The sequence below is a fragment of the Triturus cristatus genome, chromosome 4_2 (assembly GCF_964204655.1).
Source record: "Triturus cristatus chromosome 4_2, aTriCri1.1, whole genome shotgun sequence".
NCBI lineage: Eukaryota > Metazoa > Chordata > Amphibia > Caudata > Salamandridae > Triturus > Triturus cristatus.
This window is the reverse complement of record NC_140586.1, coordinates 951,422,389-951,444,898: the sequence shown is the minus strand read 5'-3', so window position 1 is coordinate 951,444,898 and position 22,510 is coordinate 951,422,389. Positions and strand designations below refer to the sequence as shown.

At 48.1% G+C, this 22,510-nt stretch overlaps 1 protein-coding gene across 9 annotated transcripts in view; it reads left to right on the top strand.

Moving 5' to 3' along the window:
• Positions 1–7,956, top strand: part of LOC146839074 (uncharacterized) — a 100,016-nt gene extending 92,060 nt beyond the window's left edge. For all 9 annotated transcript variants that reach the window (XM_085603088.1, XM_085603084.1, XM_085603081.1 and 6 more), the window contains one exon: positions 5,438–7,956. In XM_085603088.1, the coding sequence (XP_085459214.1) occupies positions 5,438–6,648 (1,211 nt within the window). In that variant the 3' untranslated portion in view covers positions 6,649–7,956. The remainder of the gene's footprint in view (positions 1–5,437) is intronic.
• Positions 7,957–22,510: the final 14,554 nt, after the last annotated feature.

Sequence of the window (22,510 nt, the reverse complement as noted above, 5' to 3'; positions counted from 1 at the left end):
AGGGCTTAAGGCCCGACTGGTCTGGAGCTATTAGCTCGTGTATGACCTCTATCAGGAAATTTGCCAGACCTTCACTTCCAATTTATGCAAAGTGATGGGTCTGTATGAGGCACACTGCTCTCGCAGCTTCCCCTCTTTATAAATCAATACTATAATGGCCCTCCTGAGATTCTGTCCCAGAGATTCCACTCTCCTTGCCTCATAGCACATATCCTTAAGAGCTTCCACTGCTTTACTCTTCAAGATTTTAACTTGCTCGACCTCTTGATGGGAGTGTGCCTGCAGAACTCTACCCAGAATGTAGCATAGGTTCACTGATGCAGTGCTGTGGCACCCCGCACCCAAAGTAGTAGCTTGACTCGACTGTGCCACAGAGTCAACAGAGCATCAGTGGGTTCCATCTCTGCTCTCAAACTTGGAACCTATTCCCTGGACCATGAAGAATGAATCCAGCTGAGATAGGTTGTCATGTGCATGGGGGAATGGTCTTGCAACCTTTTCCAGGATTATTCAAATTCATTTTCATTGACCTAGTGAGTGTGACCACCACCTTAGGGGCGCTTGAAGCGTATTGTGAATACCCCTAAGTAGGGTGTTCTACTACCACGACAGAAGAAAGGTTGCTCAGAACTGTACAGATGAGCTGAGACCTAATGACAAACTTGGCAAAACCTCTAAATGAAATAATGAAAGCTGTGTATGTTACAGCTGGACTTTGTACCACTGTTGGCACACAGAGTGGAGAACTGTACTTGTGGCAGTCCCTCAGCAAGATACACAAAGTGTATGGGGGTCAGCTGCTGCGAGCAGTCACTGACGGGATGCGCATTACTGGAAGCATCGTAAGCTACCCAAGGTGAAGGAAGAAGATGAGGGAGAGAAATAAATGCTCAAGAGAAATATCCAAGTTAGGATATCGGTGTGTCGTGTAGTTCTTAGGACCCCATCCCCCCCCCCCCCCCCTTCCCGGCACCTTCGCGTTTTGTACACCAAAACTGAGGGCTAGGTGTGCAGACAGACTCTGGACACCCCCACAGGATGAGTCGGCCATTAGACCAGCTAGCTCTATGGTGCCACTACCACACCCCTGTATTCAACAGCAGTGTAGGTAGTTTCTGGAAACCACTGAACATGACAACCCTGATTCCTCAGGTATCTTGGAAAACAATACGGTATCTTTCGCTCAGTCACTTGTGCTTACTTTTCTCAGAATACATAGAATTATGATTGGAATGGTTTCAATAATTATTTATTGGTCAAGCGTCAGTCTAGTGTGAAACATGTTAGCTGTGACAATCAAAAGACAGGAGCAGACAAATGTGATCGCAAGAACCAACATAGTAAACCGTAGATACCTTTCTACCATAGTGCTAATAAGATTAATAAAAGCATATTATATATAAACAATAGCATTGGCAAACTCATACTGCGTGTAGCCTGCCTAAATGTACCTAGCCTAGATATGTAGTTGAAGCAGGTGTATGTAAATGCTAGGATATGTCGTAATGGAGGCAAGAATCCCCCGGGGAAGTGCTAACACCTCACTTGATGGTTCTGAATGTAGTACCCCGTCTTTGCGTCGAGGAAGGCACCCGCAAGGGATATCAGGTATCTGCCTGTCGAAGGATCAGCCTGCAGAGTCTCGGTCCAGCCTGGAAGGAATTCTTCTCTGTTTTGTAAGGGTGAGTGAGGGTCTTTTATACTAAAGTGGTCACTCCAGGTTGTCTTCTACAATCAATATGTTTTGAAAACATTCCCTAATCCTCATGCACAGCTGGCTGTTGGCCATGGATGAAAAAAGTGGTGACTCTTATACACAATAAATCTGCAGTGCCTGCGAACATGTTTATGTACGTCAGCTACAGGGAATAAGATAGAGTACCGAGAGCCTGATGTCCAAGAGACAGAAGTAAGCAACTAGGTAAAAGGTCACCTGTGTAGAACCGTTATGTCATGTGGATGGGACAAAATGTATGTAATCGGTGTGTACATGATGGGACTAACCTAAAGGACATGACAGCTGAGCACCAGAGGAGATGGTTCTAATCTACACCACTCAGCAGCAATAATGGTAACTGGCTGGGTAGTACAGATGCGATGGGAAGGGAGTGTGCCAGGTACTTGTTATGGGTGCTCAAAGGATCTGGAATGAGAGCTATAGAAAACATTTCCTCTCCTGCCTCTAGCGGCACCAGGTAAGGTCATTCATTTAAAAATCTTTATTTGGTTGATAAGACCACCATAAAAGAAGAAAACAATAGCATCATTATAAAAACCATTGCTTAAAATTGACATAAAATAATAATAGTCAATAAAACAGCATAGCACATCCTACAGCACATCTGTTAATCAGGTCTCGATCTCCTGGACTCCAAAGCAGCTCGCAAGAATGATAAAAATAAAAGTAACACATTCATTAGGAGGCATCTGAAGGTAAAACATTGCTGGCCTTACTTGGGTAAAATTCAGAGACTTCAGCAAGGGAAATAAAAAACGCTACCTCGGCCAGCTAAAATAGGAACAATACATCACAAAATGCAGAGTGTTCTACGGAGACCTATTGTTGCAGCCGCAGGACAACCTTGCCTCATTCCGCGCCCATCCACATGGGGATGCCAAAAGATGATGAAATTGGTTAAACCTAAACCTGGCCAATAAAAACCTGTCATGCTGTGAACGGACCATGGCTAGATACGGCTCCGTCCCCAGCATGGTTTTCAACAACATGTTGTGGAAATGTGCCTAAAAGTGGGCACACTGGTGGAGGGTCACCCTCTTATCCATGGGTCCAGAGACCACCAAAATAGAGATTAGCACTGGAGTTGGAATAAATAACAAGTTTATTAATCACTCATGAGTGGGACCACATCCACACAACACTCTCAAGTGCTGCAAGGAGGTAGTACACTGAATTCATAAACTGTGTCCCCTTTATACTGGTTTTCTGCTCTGTAAGCATGTGAACAGAAAGAGGAAGAACAAGTTTTAGAAATAGTTATCAGCAAACAAGGGCAGATGAATAACCACTTGGTCAGCAAAGTGGGAGGGGGAGCAGAAATGCTTATGGCAGCAGTAAATGGTCAACAGTTAACATCTGTGACCAGGTGCACTGGCAGCTACAAACCATCAGTACGTACATTGCTTTTACCTGAGTCAGGAAGTCAACTAAAGTAGATAACACAAGCAGAGTGAAAAGACGAGCAGAAGAGGTCGAAAGAATTACGAAGGAAACTAAATGAACACCACAGCCAAATGGCTGTTGCTTATGCTAAATAAAATAATACACATTTCCACAATGTGACCCCACACTGATGGTTTCTGCAGCTCAAGGAGCTCCCTCTCCAGACGAAAACAGTCCAAGAACAGCCTTTTAACACACTTCAACTCATGCATAGACAGGCAAGTAGGGTCCTCATAAACATCAGACTTACCTAGGGAAGCAAAGGCTGCTTTGACATGACTATCCATGGTATTTTGTGTGCCAGATCGAGGTCCAAACAGTCAGCAAGGTTCAACCGTTTTACCTTTAATGCCTCCCTGCACCAGATCTTAATCCAGCCCAATAAGAGGCTTAAGGACACCAAATCTGTCACTTGTCTAAGGCCAAGCTCCACCTGCACCGAGAATGCTGGAGTAGAATGTGGGACCTGTACCATCTGGCATAGAAATGTATTCTCCGCGGTTGAATCCTATCCAAGTTTGCATGCAAGTTGTAAATGCAGAAGAGCATTATATCTAGAAAATAATCATTGTATTGTGAGCAAATAAAATATGATTCATTAAAGTAAATGATTACTGTAAGAGGCCACATAAAGGTTGAAAAGCATCGAGAATGGAGATCACACAGACCAGTGACTGGTTGTGTGGAAGAGACTGAGAGAGAACCACATCTATTTATCGAGTAAAGTCTGACAAAAAATAGGAAAGCTGAAGGGGAACTATGTCACTGACTTTCATTTGTGCCAGGCAGGAATTTTGATGATTTCACAATCCTCCCTGATTTCAAGAAGGTCTTTCTAAGGGTAGAAAGTGCTAGAGCAAATCAGTTTGCACTTTTTTCAGAACTTCAGGAAGTGGGATGAGGCTGTACTCATCACAGCTATATAATGCCAGAAACCCGGGAACAAACGATTGAGAAGGATTCAAAGGCGGGGAAAGGGACATAGTGGCTTTACAGGAGACTGTTTTGCTGACCTTGTGAGAAAGTAGAAAGGCATTTTCAAAAGAGGTCTGGAAGGGCTGATTATAATGACTGAAGCTGCCTGGCTGGAAGCGTTCTGGAAGATACCAAGCACATTTCGGAGAGTGTTCCGTGTGCTGCATGTAGACCCTGCTAGACAATTTTGAATGTCCCCTGCATTGTAAACGGGCATGTACTTCTGTCCTTACTGCATGGGAAATGGTATCCTGACTCTTGTGTTAGCCCTGGTGTCGTGCTAATCTGGCATGTACGCAGGGAACTTGGTCTGTCCTGACAATGTGAGGTCCAGGACCTGTTCTGTAACCTGAGGGGTGCACCAAACATCTCTCATAGGCAATGGACCTCTTAGGAAATAGACTACTGTGTTTGCCTTGGTTACGTCACTTAAACTGGTGGGGGCAGCTTACTATGTCTTAAATACCCTTTTCTCTGTGGCAACGAAAGTGTGGTCTACTAACCCTCTCAAATAAACGGTCCACTTTTTTGTGAGAATCAGAACCTTTTGCTGTCATTTCATGTGCATGTCAAGCATATATGTCTGTGTAGTCAGTGTGTAGCACAGATATGATGGTACGACTTTGTATGTGTGTGTGTATATGTCAGAGTACAGAAGCCAGTGGAATCCATTTTGGAAACCTCTGGTTTCATATAGCACAAGATGAAGGGGAAGGGTGAGGATGGCTTCGCCCGACAGGGAAAGTGTATTGGCTGCATCACTGTGACTGTAGTAGACATTGAAGTGAGGAGAATGGAGACAGGTCCACCATTTTAAATTCCATGAGGACCTTGTTAGCAAGGTTTCTGTGGATAATTCCTTACTGAGAAGGTAAATGTGACGGGCGGGACAAACAAGCTCAATCAGCACAATTGGAACCCAGAAGCCTTTGTCTGTTCTGTGGCCCCTGAATGGGATCCGACAGACTGCCTTACTCTTACTGTATTGCCAAGCATTTGCATGTCACAAGATTGCACAATACCAGCCAATTGCCTAGTTCAGGGATTCATGTGTGTGGCTGAAAGTCCTGGCATCGTCCTTTTTCAGAGCTAAGCAATAGAAATAGCACTGTCCAACTTTTGTCTATCAATGGAAAGTTTGAAACTTTCATTTTAGTAGAACCCCAACAACTAATTGTAAAGAGACTGTGCAACTTTGGCATGTAGCATCGCACCTCTGTGGTTGTATTTTATTAAGCAATTTCTCAATGCTAAACTTGCCTTTTTTATTTTATTCTGCAGTGCAACAATTGAAGACGGAAAAAATGAACAAAAAGGAGTCCTATACATGCTCTGAATGCAAGGTGAACTTTACTCAGAAGTCCATATTAAAAAAACATCAACAACTCCACAAGAAGCAAAGATTATTTCCCTGTACTGAGTGTGAGAAGAGTTTTTTAAAAAAAACAGATCTTGTAGCGCATCAGAGAATCCACGAAGGTGTGAGACCTTTTCACTGCAATGAGTGTGGGAAAAGTTTTACTCATCGGGCAACTCTTTTTCATCACCGAAAAATACACATAGAAGTGAGGCCTTTTCCCTGCACAGAGTGTGAGAAGAGATTTATCAACAAGGAGGCTCTTGAGATGCATCAGAGAATCCACACAGGGCAGAGACCTTTCACTTGCACTGAATGCGGAAAGAGGTTTACAACAGAGACATATCTTAGACAACATGAAAGAAGACACACAGGTGTGAGGTCTTTTCACTGCTCTGAGTGTGAGAAAAGCTTTGCTCGTAAGTCACATCTTCTAAATCACCAAAGAACACACACAGGTGTTAGGCCGTTTCAATGCACTGAGTGTGACAAAGCTTTTGCTCAAAAGTCCAATCTTTATCAGCACCAAAAACTACACACAGGAATGAGGCCCTTTCCATGCACCCAGTGTGAGAAGGGATTTATTAGTAAGGCAAGTCTTCTTGAGCACCAACGAATACACACAGGTTTGAAGGCTTTTCACTGCACCAAGTGCGACAAACGTTTTACTCAAAGGCCTAATCTTCTACGGCATCAAAGAATCCACACAGGACTGAGGCCATATCACTGCAATGTTTGTGAAAAGAGCTTTACTCATAGGTCAACTCTTGTGTCTCATGAACGAATACACTTAGGAGTGAAGCTCCATCAGTGTGCCGAGTGTGAGAAAAGCTTTACTCGAAAGTCAACTCTTGTAGTTCACCTAAGAGTGCACACAGGGGTGAAGCCCTTCCACTGTACCGATTGTGAAAAGACCTTTACTCAAAAGATAAATCTTATTCAGCATCAAAGAATACACACAGGAGCGAGGCCATTTCACTGCAGTGAGTGTGAGAAAACCTTTGCCCGAAAGTTGGGTCTTGTCAAGCACAAAAGGACACACACAGCAGTGAAGCAGTTTCATTGCAGTGAGGATGAGAAAAACTTTACTCAAAGGTTAGATTTTACAAATCCCCAAAAAATACACACTGGATGAAGACCATTTTTAATCTGAAATAAAACCTTATAGAGCTTGGGAGAATCCACAAACGATATATATATATATATATATATATATATATATATCTCCTCATCAGATCTTTTCCACTGCCATAAGAAGTGCCTTTGCATTCTTGAAAGCCTGAAATGTTGATAAAGATATCACTACAGCAAAATTGCCTGCTGCTTCTTTTAATTTATGTATCAATGTTGATTCATTTGATTCAACAACCATTAGACAAGCCATGTTTTTTTTGTTTTTGGCCCAATACTGTGCCGATTGCACTCTTGTGTCATTGTGCTGCAAAAAGTGTGACCAACGTCTTGAGACACCAGAGATTTTGTAGCACAGCAATAAAACGGACACAGTAAAATAAACTTTCATCTGTTTCACACTTTATTTCTCTTGGATACAAATGTAATGCCTATCCGAAGCCTATACTGAATACTCAACAAACACCCAAGGCCGTTTTCTGTAAATATTTCGCTAATTCACACAACAGGGCGATACATTTGCACTGTACACCTGTTTCCTAATAGTAATGAATGGAGCAAACACTTGTAGCTACAGTCCATATTACATAATTTCCTCTGTGAAGGCAACACGAATGAAAACATATTGTTAAAACCTTACATTATTTGTCTGTTTGTAATTCTTCAGGAGTGCGGACAAAGGATTTGTTTAAAGGAAAAAAACCTGGTTTATGAATAACCTTTGTTAGAGGGAAATGTAAAGTTGATTGATTTGCACTGTTTTGCACTTTGTGCAACGTAAAATTGGCCTGCTGTATTTTATGCCTTGGTTCATGCCTCGATTTGGTCTAGTTTTTGATCCGGTGTAATTCAGGGCCACAGATCTGCTTTTTTGGTGACAAATTGAAATTTACAGCTCATGTGACAAACATCTGAAGTGAAGCTCCATTGTGTAACAACCTCTCCAGCAGCATAAAAATGAAGTTTGATCCTGGAAAATATAAAAAAGTCATATTTACAGACGAAGTGGAACATCCATCTCTAGAGCACTTTTAGTATAAAAGAATTGGAGTGAGATGGGGTCAGAAATATATTGCAGCAGGCTAAGGGTTAAATGTAGATCATCAGTAAATCCTGGGAGTGCAGGGAGGCGGGCATGGGGCGGTGCGGATAAAGATGTCAGTGGTGGAGATAAGGTTGTCAGTTATCATAATTCTCGAAGGAGAATGAACGCCTGGTGCTGTAGGTATTAATTACAATCAAGCATGTATAATCAGGCACTGGGTTTTTCATCAGCTCCATTGTCTGTATGAGATTGTAACATCATTATCTTTTGAAAATTCAATAAAAAAAATAAAAGTTAATTCCCAATAACAGATGCAAATGTTAGCAAGAAGTGGAACATGAGATTAAAATAAGTATAAAACACCTGTATTCATGTGAATAATGCAGGGTAAAGTCAAGTCTTTTGTTCATTCTTATCCTGCGCTTCAGGGCCGTGAATCTCCATATGTATTGCAATACCTTGATCACTGATACTTCACACCACCATCACTCAATCACTGTGTTATGGACTTCTAGCCAGTGTATATTATGCCCACTGAAACATGGATTCATAGTCGCCTTTCACACCACAGTGAAAAGATGCAGGGGGGCCATTTAGGATCAACTTTTATCCTGGCTGAGCGAATGGCTTAAAGGAGAAAGAGAATCAATACAGGTACTAATTGTTGCAATATAATGAAAGTTAATTTACAGTGGCACCAAGGTAAAATGTATTTCCGGAGGAGCTGTTGTGGCTGCATTGAAATGTCCCTGTTTCCCTATAAGACTGAATTCACAGTATGGTCTCCATGGGTTTCTAGTAGCAATTAAAAGAATTTAGCCAGGGAGGAAAAACAAATCCTGCAGACTACATTGAGGATTTTGCAAAATCTCATTGCAGTCACAAAAAAGTTAATTATACAGAGTCCATCTGAAGAAAAATGAGGAGTTCACGAAACTTGATTCTAATTCCTAATTAAATATGAATAGCCCTAATTACAGTTCTGTGATGCTCCAGAATCTGCAATAATATTTCCAAACAGAAATATTAGAATTTTCAGATGTCAAATAACTAAGGGCCCGATTTCACTATTGAAAGTGGGGAATGCTGGCCTGTATCGGGGCCTATTAGAATAGCCAGTTTTTCAGTTCCTTCCTGAATTCAAAGACGAAGATGGTGACTGTTAGAAGGGTGCCCTCCGGGAGCCTGATGGTGTCGGACTGACCACCCCGAGGGCCACCGTTCCGTAGGCGAGTAGCCGAGCGCCGCTGAGAAGCCTCCTGGGCGAGGTCCTTCTCCTATGATCGTATCAGCCAAGCAACCCCACCACCACAAAGGGACACAGCCAGGGTATTTATTCGTATAAGATTTTATCGGTTATCAGGGCAGGTTTCTGTGGCAATATTTACAGGTGGATCGAGGGATCCAAGAGAGTCTCAAAGTCTGGTTGGGATGGGGTAGCGGGACAGTCTCAGTCTTGGCCTGGTACTGGACACCCTGCGCCTACCTCTTAATCCTCGAGCCGGGGGGTTCCGGGAGCCGGGACGACATCCGCACGGTTCGGGGGATTGCTGCGGTGAGGTCGAGCCGCGACTAGGTCAACAGGGCTCCGATGGTTTACTTCTGTGAGGTCGAGCCGCGACGAGGTCAGCAGGGCTCCGATGGTTTACTTCTGCGAGGTTGAGGCGCGACGAGGTAAGCAGGGCTCCGATGTTCCGTGAGGGTCTTCTTCTCAGCAAAGGGGGGAGCCGCGACGCAGTCAGCAGGGCTCAGAGGTCCAAGTTCCAAGTAATGAGTCTTTCTCCGTAGGGTCAACCGCGATCCGATCAGCAGGGCTCTTGACTCCAGGATACAACTGCTGTCCTGGTTTGAGGCGGCCCCAGATATAGGTCTGGACCACTTTGATGTCCGGACCCTTGCGCCTGGGGGGCGGAGGGGCCGGGATGGGAGAGGCCAGACACCCAGCGGGAGAGGCGCCAGCGCCCAGGAAGGCCGGAGGGCGATCGAAACCAGGCGTTGGGGACCGGTTGGGGGTACCATCAAAACTCCCCTCCTCCGGGATCGGTGGAGTAGCCACTTGGTGCCCCCTTTGACGGATCTTGGTGCCTCGATGTCGGGGCTTCGATGGGGCCGAGGCCGGGGCGAGCCGTGTCGCGTAGGCTGGGGCGGGAAGCAAGGTACAATCCGGAGGGACCCCGAAGGGTGGGGGCTGCCCCCGTCGGGTCGGGTAGGAGGGTTCGGGACCACGCCACGAGGCCGGGTCCAACAGTGACTATGATGTGGGAGGGGAGTTTGGTCCAGGCTTTCGGGGCGATTTAGGAGAAAGCTCAACCTCAGGGTCTGGCCTGGCAGATGTTGGGAACGTGAACGAGGAGTAGGTTAGCCAAGCGGAGGTGTCTGAACGGGGTGTGAAATGGACGCAGTTATTGAGATGTGCTGGGTCTTGACTGCAGAGCTTTGTAGGTGTGTGAGGCGTTTGTTAAGGGAACTAGTGGAGGTCTTTGTGGTCTTTAGATATTTGAATGCAGTGTTGTAGTTTGAGTGTGAGTCTTGCAGCTGCTTTCTGTATAACTTGGAGTCTTTTTTGGAGATGGGCAGTGATGCCAACATAGAGGGCGTTGCAGTAATCAAGCCTGCTAAAGACAAGGACATGCGTGGCAGATCTGGAGGTGTCTAGAGAGAGCCTTATGAAGACTTTCCTGAGCATTTTGAGGGTGTGGAAGCACATTTGTTGACGTGCTCGGTCAGGTTTATTTGGTTGTTGATCACAAGGCCCAGGATCCCGCTAGCATTGGATGGGCTAGGTTGGTGGTCCATCAGCCTGGGGATCAGAGAAAGGTGTCTTTGCCAAAAAGGACCTATTCTGTTTTGTTGTTGTTGAATTGGAGTGAGTTTCTTTTTTTTCCAGCATGGCACTGAGGACATGCAGTCGCTGAAGTTTGCTTGATAGTGGAAACCGCTGATGGGGAGAGGTCTGATCCTATTTGCTGTACCTTTGCCCGCTCCCTGACCTCAATGCAGACTTTTGCTTCCGGTTCATCCCAGGACTCACCGCTGGCCCACCGGCTTGCACCAAGACTTGCATCAGAAGCTGCTCTCCAAGTTTAATACTGACTGACTGTCTCATTCCACACCCGCAGTCTCTGAGCTTTGTCTGTTCCCTTGCGTGGTGAAAAGGACTTTGGCCAACGGAATGCAGAAAATAATGCCTTGCATCAAGTAACTCTTGATTTTGAATGCATACATGGCCCATGCTGGGGGGGGCTGGGGAGTGGTTGGGACAGCAGTGGCAGTATTGCGGTGGTGCCGTTGTAAGAAGAGGGAACGAATGAAGAGAGGTGTGAGCCACTGACATCAAGCTCGAGGAACCCGCACCATAGCAGGAGCTGCTGGATTTCAGTCAGAGGGTGGAGGTGACGGCATGGAGAGGTAAGTGAAAGTACCGAAATTCAAGCAAAGTTTAAGTAATTTAGGTAACTTAAGTTCAAGCTACTTAAGCTACCTAACCTCTAACCCCTGCACAGCGCAGCAAGCTATATCAGCCATCACCGGGACCCAACAGGTCTCCTGCAAGACTTTTACAACCAGCGTTTTCCCCTGTTGGACCTCAACTTAGCTGCAGTTTCCTCACAGCAGTGACCAAGGATGGCCCAAGCTGGCTCCGAGTTCACTCCCAGTCTCGCTGGATGTGGTCAGCCATCAGTTGCCATTGTAGTCTATTGCCATCATACATGACCCTTAAGCCCTCATATAATTATATAGCATGGACCGGTGGTGAGGTCTGCGGTTTGAGACAGACGAACATTGTTGGTAAGAGAACGGGTGGCAATAGACGCAGGCATTGGCAGGAGCACAGCATCACGGAGGTGGTCCCGTTTGGTAGGGGTGCGACTTGTGGCATTCACTCAAAGCTCCCATTCTCTACTATAGACTTCTATAGCAATTCCTGCCTTGTCTTCGGTCTGTGCCTCCCTGATTTTGACCCATTCGACTAACACATTTCTCCCGGTTTGTGGGCCATATACGCAAGTCAGGAGCAGCAATTAGAACACGTAGCTCGCTTCTATTACAGGCTGCAGCAAGGAAAACAAGCATTGGCATAGCCAATAGGTCTGGCCTTTGGGACATTATAAGTGTTTAGTCATGCAACAGTTGATGTTGCACCAAGGATATTGTGCTGCATAATTAAATACTTATAAGGTCCCAAAGGCGAGACCTATTGGCTAAGCCCGGAGTGATTCCAAGATTGTCACTCAGCCCCACAGTGATTATGCAGGTCCATAATCCTCAGAAGATAAAGGACACCAGGGGAGAAATGAACCGGGCACAGAAAGATCATTAGTGTAAAACAAAGGACAGCGTCGCAGCAGGTGACTGCAACACTCCCTAACCATTGGGGGAAGAGGGGCTGCAGAAGAGGAAGCCCCCATCTCATCGCAGCTGGGAAATGACCACAGCACACAGACAGCGGGTGGACTTCTCTTGTACCAAAGATCACTAGTGTAAAACAAAACACAGTCACAAGGTGTGTGGATGGAATACTGCCCGGCCATAACCCTTAACAGAGAGGAGGGGGTGCCTGTCATCGCACTGCAGCTTGGCACTGATTATAACACGCACTGGCAGGTGGTGCATTTCCTATCTTAACAAAGATCACTGGTGTAAAAAAAAAACAGGTCCACAATGTGTGTGAATCCACTACCCCTGAGCCTTAACCCTTAAGAGAAAAGAGGGGGTGCAGAAGGAGCCTGCCACCCCCTAGGATACGGGCAGAGGCAGGACTTCTCTCATAGCACAGGCCCCTATTGTAAAAATACAACTGGTGGATATTCTACCAACTGTGTAAATATAAAACACAACTTCGTCATAACGTACACACCAAAGTTCACATTCAGGAGAGCTAGTAAAGGATTAGTGGCAGTGACTAGGTGTTCATAAAACACACCTAACAGCAAAGCTGATGAATGAATTGTGTGATGGGCAAATAACTGAACATGCACATAGTCTAGCAATAAAATGTTGTGGACAGAAATAGACTCGCTGTGAAAATCTAATGCAGGAGGCACAATGCAAACACAAATCTAATGAGGAGAGGACTTCAACGCAAGTTATGGTATGAGCTGCAGGGTGCGTGCAAGGCCTGTTTTGCACACACAAGAAGCAGTTTCCCTTGTGGGCCATGGACTCCACAATCACTATCAGGAGCTACACAAAGAATACATGCCAGCACCAATGCAAACTTAACAAAATAACGCAGGGCCAAGAACCAGGCCTAGTTATCAACAAACTCCAAAAGCGGTAGAGTTTGGGTGAAGGGTAGTGTTAGTGCAGTAGTCGGAGGGGGGGCGGGGAGTGGTGAAGACAGGACAGTGCAAAAGCATGATAGAGAGCAGAAAAAGTGGGGATATTGCAAAGTTGGCGAAGGCGCCGTCCTTACCTGCCCAGACCGCCCAGCTTGTTGAGGTCGAGTGTCAGGTTGGTGACCAGGGGACACGGCCCCTCCAGACTGTGTTCAGAAGAGACCCCTGGCAGCATGAGGGGCGCAGGATCCCCCGGCCACGTCCTGCCGGTTGCAGGTGCCGAAATCACTGAAGATCCGTTCAAAATCCATTTCTGCACAAAGACTCGAACCACTAAAAAAAATTTCTTTGCAAATGAAAATGAATAAATAAACAAAAGGATGCTCGAGGAATAAAGAGACTGCAGCTGGACGGGTCTTCAAAAGTGAAAGTAATCTCAGAAAATCGAAGTGAGATAACAATGGTAGCAGAGATATTAAGAGAGAGAAAGAAATAAGCGGCCATGCGGCCGCGAAAGTGATCGCGATCAAACATCAAAGCGGCCGCATGGCCGCGAAAGTGAAAGTAATCTCGGAAAATGAAAGGAGCAGAGGAGCAGCTGTGCACGTGCACGCCATCGTGCACTCAAGCTCTAGGCCAGCAAAACCATATGGGTAGCACTTTTGAAAACCCACTTACAAAATGTCTCAAAGAGACAGCTTTCGCTGTCTCAGCGAGACCTAAAAAGGGGGAAGACCTTAAAAAACTCCATAAAGTACTCACCATGGGGCTTTGATCCCCCTGCTACGCTATTGAGCAATGCTGGCCCCTTTCCATCATTATGACCTCCTACCCCAAATGCTCCCCTGTGTGGAGGTAGGACCACTACAGTCGAACTGCTTTAGCCAAGGTAGTGACATCAGGTCCTACTTGAAAGGCGCTTCTAGGGACCTTACACTATTTTACCAGAAGTACTCCCCACTAGCAACTCAAAATGAGATTGCGAGTTGTATTTGAACAGACCTAGAGCTCCCAGATGTTGAGGTCCCTAGATGAAGTCAGGACAGAACACCACTACTAAGTGGGGAAGGAGGCAACTCCTTTTGTTTTATATTCCCTCACACACCCTAGTGGTGTCATGCTTCATCATTGGGACATCTCGACGCCTACAAGTCGAGGTGGGCTCGACCATATTCCAGGGAGCTCTTAAGAAGATGTTTTTGGCCAGGGGGATAAAGATTAAAAACCGACAGCAGTTCCCAGTATCCCTTTTATTCTTGGAACTGCCGGAGGTGATAATAAAATAAAGTTTAAGGGTCAATGGGGATATTATGGTCCTAAGACCCTATAGCCAACATGTTTCAGTCCTATTTAGCCCCATGAAGGGTGCTGGACTTTCTTCAGGGCGGAAAATAATGCCCCCTGGAATGGGTAGGGCAGAGGATTTCCCTGCACTACTGGAGATAAGGGCAACTAACGCTCCTTATCAATTCACGTAGACTAATTAGTCTTATATGTCACTCCATCTAAGTAGAGAAACAAGGAGAAAAAAGAAGAAAGAAAAAGAGACCACACATTTTTATATATGGAGATCCAGGAATGTTCATATCTACAGGCGTACGTCTCAACTCATTAATGGTGAAACCAACAGACATATCGGGGTGGCGGGTGAAAAAGCACTCCGAGTTTCTCACACGCTCCTATCTGTGTGTTGCCCGGCTTGGGTGCGGCATTGCGCCGCATCCTATCACCTTTTGCTCTTAGGTGTATGTCTATGCATATTGATCTAACACCCGTGTAATTCCCTTGTGGTAAAACACTATAAAAATGATAATAATCGCCGTGGTTTATATACATATAACATGATCGCGTAATTGCATGCTCACCTTTCACGCTCATGCATACATCTACCACTGTCTAAATACACAGATTGGTTTCTCTGCCCTCTGGTGACGCCGCATCTATCGACCAGATCAAGAAAGAGCAACAGGCCGTTCTTGAGGCTCTTCCAGAAGCCTTGGCCAAGACGTCGACCACGTGACTGAGTCTGGCTGCCATGGTGTATCCTTCCACTGATGCTTGGGGGGTCGGGGAGAGGGGGTTGGGGCTACAATCAGCCACACGACAACCCCATAGACTCTCTCCCCGTTCATCCTTGGATGACGGACTAATGATCCAACTCAAGATCTTTTTTGGCACTTGTTGTGCCCTGTTTTTTCTGTTCCGTTTTTTGAGGATCTTTATTCCATCCTTCTCTTTACTCACTCTCCTCTTCTGTCCTTTTTTCCTGGGGAGCCTCCGGTCCATATTACTTCCTCGTTTTTGCGCTGGCGTTGAGGGTCGTCCCTTATAGGCCTTTTCCAGGTTTTGGCTCTACCGATGCTCATGATCGGCGACACCCCCCATCTCTAGGTACTAGATGCCACCATCCTCAGTTAAGATTCTCATACTTAATGTAAGAGGGCTCAATAACCCCATCAAATGCAGGGCACTCCTTTCCTATCTAGAGAGCACAGGGGCGGATGTTTGTCTCCTCCAAGAGACACACTTGCTCCCGGATTGCCACCGGCTTATGTCCCGTGCCTTCCTGACACAATTCATTTCCTCCAAACCCTCCAAGACCACAGGGGTGGCTATTTTGGTCTCATGGGCTTTTCAGGGAAAGGTTGAGATAAAGGGCAGACTTCTCACTTACCAATTTACCATAGTGGGCCACACTCTAATTGTGGGGTCTATCTAAGCACCTAATGAGGGTCAGGAACAATTCTTGCATGAGGCTCTCACTGAAACTACGGCAACCCAGGAGCGTCATAATCAATCATAGTATTTATAAAGCGCACTACATACCCGTGAGGGTCTCAAGGCGCTGGTGGGGGGGGGGGGGGGAACGCTGCTACTGTTGGAAGAGCCAGGTCTTGAGAAGTCTCCTGAAGGTTAGGAGGTCTTTGGTCTGCCGCAGGCGGATGGGGAGGGTGTTCCATGTCTTGGCGGTGATGTGGGTGAATGATCTGCCGCCTGCGGTCACTCTTCGGATGTGGGGGACGGTGGCGAGGGCACGGTCTGCGGAGCGGAGCTGGCGGGTGGGGGTGTAGAGGCTGAGGCAGCTGTTGAGGTAAGCTGGACTGGTGTTGTGGAGTGCCTTGTGTGCGTGGGTGAGGAGCTTGAAGGTTATCCTGTCCTCTTGTTGATGAGGTGCCAGTGCAGGTCTCTCAGGTGGGGTGTGATGTGGCTGCGGCGAGGGATGTCGAGGATCAGGCGTGCGGAGGCGTTCTGGATGCATTGGAGCCGTTTCAGGAGTTTGGCCAGGGCTGCGTAGAGTGTGTTGCCGTAGTCCAGTCTACTGCTGACGAGGGCCTGAGTGACCCTCCTTCTCGTTTCGGTGGGGATCCACTTGAAGATCCTGCGAAGCATGCGGAGGGTGTTGAAGCAGGAGGAGGAGACGGCATTGACCTGCTTCATCATGGAGAGGGTGGAGTCGAGGATGACCCCAAGGTTGAGTGCGTGGTCGGTGGGTGTAGGGGGTGCTCCTAGTGCAGTCGGCCACCAGGAGTCCTCCCAGGCTGAGGGGGTGAGTCCGAGGATGAGGACCTCCGTCTTGTCCGAGTTCAGCTTCAGTCGGCTGTTTCTCATCCAGTCGGCGATGGCCTGCATTCTTTCGTAGAGGTTGGTTTTGGCAGTGTGGGGGTCTTTGGTGAGGGAGAGGATCAGCTGGGTGTCGTCGGCATAGGAGATGATGTTGAGGTTGTGTTGTCATGCTACGTGGGCGAGCGGTGCCATGTAGACGTTGAACAACATTGGACTGAGGGATGAGCCTTGGGGGACGCCACAGATGATCTCGGTGGCTTCGGAGCAGAAAGGAGGGAGGCGGAAGCTCCGAGTTCTGCCGGAGAGGAAGGAGGTTGTCCAGTCCAAGGCCTTCTCTTGGATTCCGGCGTCGTGGAGGCGTGTTCTTAGTGTGCGGTGGCAGACCATGTCGAAGGCGGCTGACAGATCCATGAGGATGAGGGCCGTCGTTTCTCCATTGTCAAGCAGGGTCCTGATGTCGTCGGTGGCGGTGATGAGGGCAGTTTCGGTGCTGTGGTTGCTGCGGAACTCGGACTTGGACGGGTCCAGGATGTTGTTTTCTTCGAGGAAGCTGGTCAGTTGTTTGTTGACGGCCTTTTTGATGATCTTCGCCGGGAACGGGAGCAGGGAGATGGGTCGGAAGTTCTTGAGGTCCTTGGAGTCCGCCTTGGGTTTCTTGAGTAAGGCGTTGATCTCTGCGTGCTTCCAGCTCTACGGGAAAGTCGCTGTCTTGAAGGAGATGTTGATGGTTTTCCGGAGGTGCGGTGCGATGGTGCTACTGGCTTTGTTGAAGATGTGGTGTGGGCAGGGGTCTTCCGGGGATCCAGAGTGGACAGTGTTCATGATCTTGATGGTGTCGTCGTTGTTGATGTTGGTTCAGGCCAGCAGGCGTTGGTGCGGGTGGTGGTCGTGGGAGCGGGGGTCTCAGCGATTGCCAGAGTGGTGACGGCCTTAAAGCTGTCGTGGATGTCTGTGAACTTGCGATGGAAGAAGGTGGCCAGCGAGTCGCACAGGTCTTGTGACGGTGGGATGTCGTTGGTGTTGGAGCTGGGGTTGGAGAGTTCCTTCACGATGCTGAAGAGCTCTTTGCTGTTGTGTGCGTTGTTGTCTAGGCGGTCTTTGAAGGAGGTCCTTTTAGCGGATCTGATGAGGTGGTGGTGTCTGCAGGTTGCGTTCTTGTGAGCTGTGTAGCTTTCCGGTGTTTGTTCACGGGTCCAGTTCTTTTTGAGTTTTCGGCAGGTTCACTTGGAGGCCTGGAGGTCTTCGGTGAACCAGCTGGCTCTCTTGCTAGTGTGGGTGTTGGGGGGTTTCTTGAGTGGGGCGAGGGTGTTGGCGCTGTTGTCGATCCACTGTCTTAGGCTGCGGGCTGCGGCGTCGGGGACGGTCAGGTCTGCGGGTGGGCTCTGGGTGAGGGCGGTGGTTAGCTGGTCATCGGTGGCCTTGCTCCAATTGCGTCGAGGCATCTGTTGGGTGTGGTGGTGTGTGGTAGGTTTCCGGAAGGTGAAGTGGATGCAGTGGTGGTCGGTCCAGTGGAGTTAGGTGGTGCGGTTGAAGGAGACGTGGGTGCTTGCTTAGAAGATGGGGTCAAGCGTGTGGCCGGCGGAGTGGGTGGGTGTTGTGACGAGTTGTCTGAGTCCGAGGTTGGCGAGGTTGTCGATCAGGGCGGAAGAGTTGGAGTCATTGTTGTTCTCGAGGTGGAAGTTCAGGTCCCCGAGGAGGATGTAGTCTGTGGAGGCGAGGGCGTGTGTGCTGATTAAGTCAGCGATGGAGTCGCTGAACTGCGGTCGGGACCCGGGGGGGTCTGTAGACGAGGGTGCCTCTGAGGGTGGTGTTGGGGTCAGTGTAGATCTGGAAGTGCAGGTGTTCGGCGGTGCATATACTGATATGGGGAGATCTCAACTTGATGTTCGACAATTACATAGACAGATCGGCACAGCGCACAAGCCAGGTTGGCGCCCTCTCGCCTACAGGGCTCACCAGACTACACGACCTAGGTCTTACAAACTTGTGGAGGCAACACCACCCTTGGTCACGAGAATTCTCAAATTATTCTAACGCACAAAACATATGCCAGACTAGACTACTTTTTGGGTTCGAAGGCTCTCTGTGATGTCACGCTCTCGGCTGACATACTGGCGGCGGCTCTGTCAGAGCATGCCCCAGTAGAGGTCACATTAGCCCTTCCACAGATTCAACGACCCACCAGACATTGGCGCTTCCGCGACACCCTCTTGCACCAACCGGACACGGTTGCCCAGATACAACGTGCACTAGAGTACTATTTATTACACAATGATAGTACTGACACAGCTCTTTCTACCCGATGGGAGGCCCTTAAGTCAGTCATTAGGGGTGAAGTCATCGCCGTCTCTTCTGCAGACAACGCGGACCGTAAAACGAAAAGGGAGGAACTGACACAGAAGGTGAGCAGATGCATCAGTGCACCGGGGCCCCCCGCATATGGAGACAGTTGACAGCAGCTCGGGCACAGCTGGCTGCCATTGACCGTGACAAGGCGGAATCAGCTGCGATGCGTCTGCAGCACTCCTTCTATGCCAACGGGGACAAGTGTGGGCGACTGCTCGTGCATAAGCTCCGTGAGGTTCGACAGCATGAGGGAGTTCAAGAGATTAGGAACCATACAGGAGTGTTATACTTGGATGATGCGGCTATTGCCGAGATCTTCCGCAACTTCTATGCCGAACAGCCTTCGGAGAGAGCGGAAATAGATGCTTACCTAGCCCAGCCTCATCTTCCCACCCTGACACCGGACCAGGCAGCTCATATAGAGAGAGAGATCAGACCAGAGGAAGTCATAGAAGCTATTGCTCAGTTGAAGTTGGGCAAATCGCCTGGCCCCGATGGCTACACCACTGCTTTTTATAAGCAGTTTTGCTCAACACTCACTCCCCTGCTCACCCGGCTCTTCAATTCCTTTGCAGCACCTGGAGCAATCCCCTCCTCCATGTTGGAGGCAGCAATAGCCGTCATCCCTAAGCCGGGGAAGGACAAGACGGATTGTGGGTCATATCGGCCCATCTCGCTCTTGAACATTGATCTGAAGCTCTATACTGGAATATTGGCCACCCAGCTTGCCCCCTATATGCCAGGGCTTGTGGACCCCAATGAGGCTGGATTCATCCCGCAGAGGCAGAGGAATGACAACACTAAACGTGTCACACACCTCATAGAAAAGGCCTCCCGCATCCCTGGGGACCATATGCTCCTCACCATAGATGTGGAGAAGACCTTTGATCGGGTTCACTGGCCCCATCTCGAGCCAGGCAATGGTCCGCATTGGCCTGGGGGAAAAGATGCAGACGCATATTTTTAACTGCTACCGGTCTCCCACAGCCACAATACGGATCAATGGGCACACGTCCACCCCATTCCCTATCAGTAGAGGCATGAGGCAAGAGTGCCCCTAATCGCCCTTGCTCTTTGCCCTCTACTTGGAACCCATGGAGCAAAGAGTCAGGGACCACCCTCAGATCACTGTCATTCGCTCCGGAGGGGACACCCACACTATAAGCCTATATGCTGATGATGTGCTAGTCACCCTAGCGAACCCTGGGATGGCCTTGGGGACATTTTTGGAGGAGCTGGATACCTTCGCGAGCGCCTCCGGGTTTAAGGTTAACCTGACGAAATCTACATCGTTGAATCTCTCTTTGTCGCCTCAAGAGCGGGTGGATCTACAGACTCGACATCCCCTGCATGGTCTGATGATGTCGTTCCTTATTTGGGTATCCAATTGGCCCCGACCGTGCAGGCCATGAGGACGGCTAACTACTCCCAACTCCACACACACATCCGCACCGAGCTGCGGAGATGGAAACACTATCAGATCTCGTGGCTGGGGCGTGTCGCAGCTATTAAAATGACAATCCTCCCCAAGATGTTTGACCTTTTCCAGATGCTCCCCTTGCCGGTTGGCTGCATAGGGTGCAATCGGAACGCTCTCTCTTTATTTGGCAAGGGAGCAAACCAAGAATGAAACGGTAAGTCAACTTCCTCCCGCCTCACGAAGGGGGCCTTGAGATTCCGGATCTCACGCTCTATTATAACGCTGCGCAGCTTCGACACTTGTTCGAATGGAGCTGGGCTGAATCCGAGAAACACTGGCTTTTTCAAGACCATGCAGTTGCTGGTACATCTCTCATGAAAATTCCCTTTCTCCCGAAATCCCACCGTCCCCCCCAACTTATACGCTTCACAGGTGACACGTACAACCCTTACAGTTTGCGATCGGACCAACACACGCCATGACCTAACCACCTTCCCGTCTCCGTTTACATCACTTTTTGATAATCCTGACTTTAGCCCCAGGATGGGCCCGCAGTCCTTTCTATTGTGAAGAGAGGCCGGTTGCCGAGCCTTAGGCCTCTTATTTGCTAGAGGTGACATTATCCCCTTCTCGCAACTCGGGCCAATTACGGCCTCCCAGAATCCGAATGCCTGCACTACTTACAGGTGCAACATTGGGCTATGCATCCTGGAAATCGAACGCAGGCGACTAGGCTTCCCACTCCCTATGAACGGTGGCTCATCACATGGTCTTTGGACAAGAAGCTGATCTCGGATCTGTATAAGATGCTCTTGTCCCGATATACCCACACTTATCATGCGGGATGCGCGCGTTGGGAGAGGGATCTTGGACATAGTCTTGGCCCCCAGGAGTGGGAGGGCGCATGCTACAGAGCACGCCACACAGCAACGCATGTAGGCCTTACTGAAACATTACCAAACTTGTCTATTACTGGTACTAAACCCCATAGAGACTCCACCAAGCTGACGCGACACAGAGTCCTGATTGTTGGAGAGGGTGTGGGAAGAGGGGCACAATGGTTCACCTGCTATGGGAATGCGAACTCCTCTGGACTTACTGGATGCAAATACTTGATGATGTTGACAAACACCTTGATGCCGAAATCCCTAGGCTTCCAGCATAAGTCCTAATGGGGGTACCAAATCCGCTTACCTATCCTTTGAAATCTAGGCGAGGGAAGCCGATAGCCATAGCAATGGGCACAGCCATTCAGAACATATTAATTCATTGGAGAACCCCTCGCATCCCTGCACATACAGGGTGGCATCAGCGATTGTGGCACGTACTGGACATAGAAAAGATCTCTCTTACCCTGGCCGGGAAAGGCTCCTCCTTTAGCGATCTCCAGCAGCCATTCCTCGCTCTGCTTGCACAAGGTTTCCCGGAGCTGTCTTGCCCGAGATACTTACGCCTCTTATGCCTAACTGCACCAGACCCCTCCACGTAGGCTGGCCTAGCCTTATAAATGACACTCCGCTTTGTGCAGTGCCGCATAGAAGGAATGGACCGGGGGCGATGGTTTTCTCTGTGTTTCCTTCCCTTTTCTTTTCCTTCTTCTCTTGGGGTGGTGGGCGGAATTGTACTCGTTATTTGTTGATTTTGTAATATCAATGCACTTACTAGTATCTACGGTGGGCTCTGTGGGGCCCGTTTAATGCAAGCTTGCTTTCTGCATTGTTCAATAAAAATAATTAAACTAAAAAAGGGATACTCCGAAATGTTAGGTCTCCAGTTATGATAGCAGTATCTATAGACCCAAGGGTTTCTTTTTGTGGTTTATGTATTGAGTAGGGGAGTCAACCCTTGAAGGTCTTTATATCTCCTCTGGCCCTTCTGTGTGATTTAAGCTCAGCCATTCACCAGGAAATCACATTGTCCATGATCTCACAAAGAAGAAACCAAAGCTTAATATACTTCATCCCATGCATTTATTTGAAGATCTGCCGCGGTCATCTGGTACCCGTGAGTATCCCCTACAGAATCCAGTGGGCCTGAAGACACTGGAGTGACTATGATAAAGTCCCCTGCCCCACCGTAATCACATCACACACGTAAGAGGCTCAGACTTACTATGGCACAGGGAAGCTTGATCGAGTTGCAGTAACTATACTAGCATTCGGGCTGTCGAGCTGGTCACAGCCACCTATAAAGATTGCTGAGACAGGCAAAA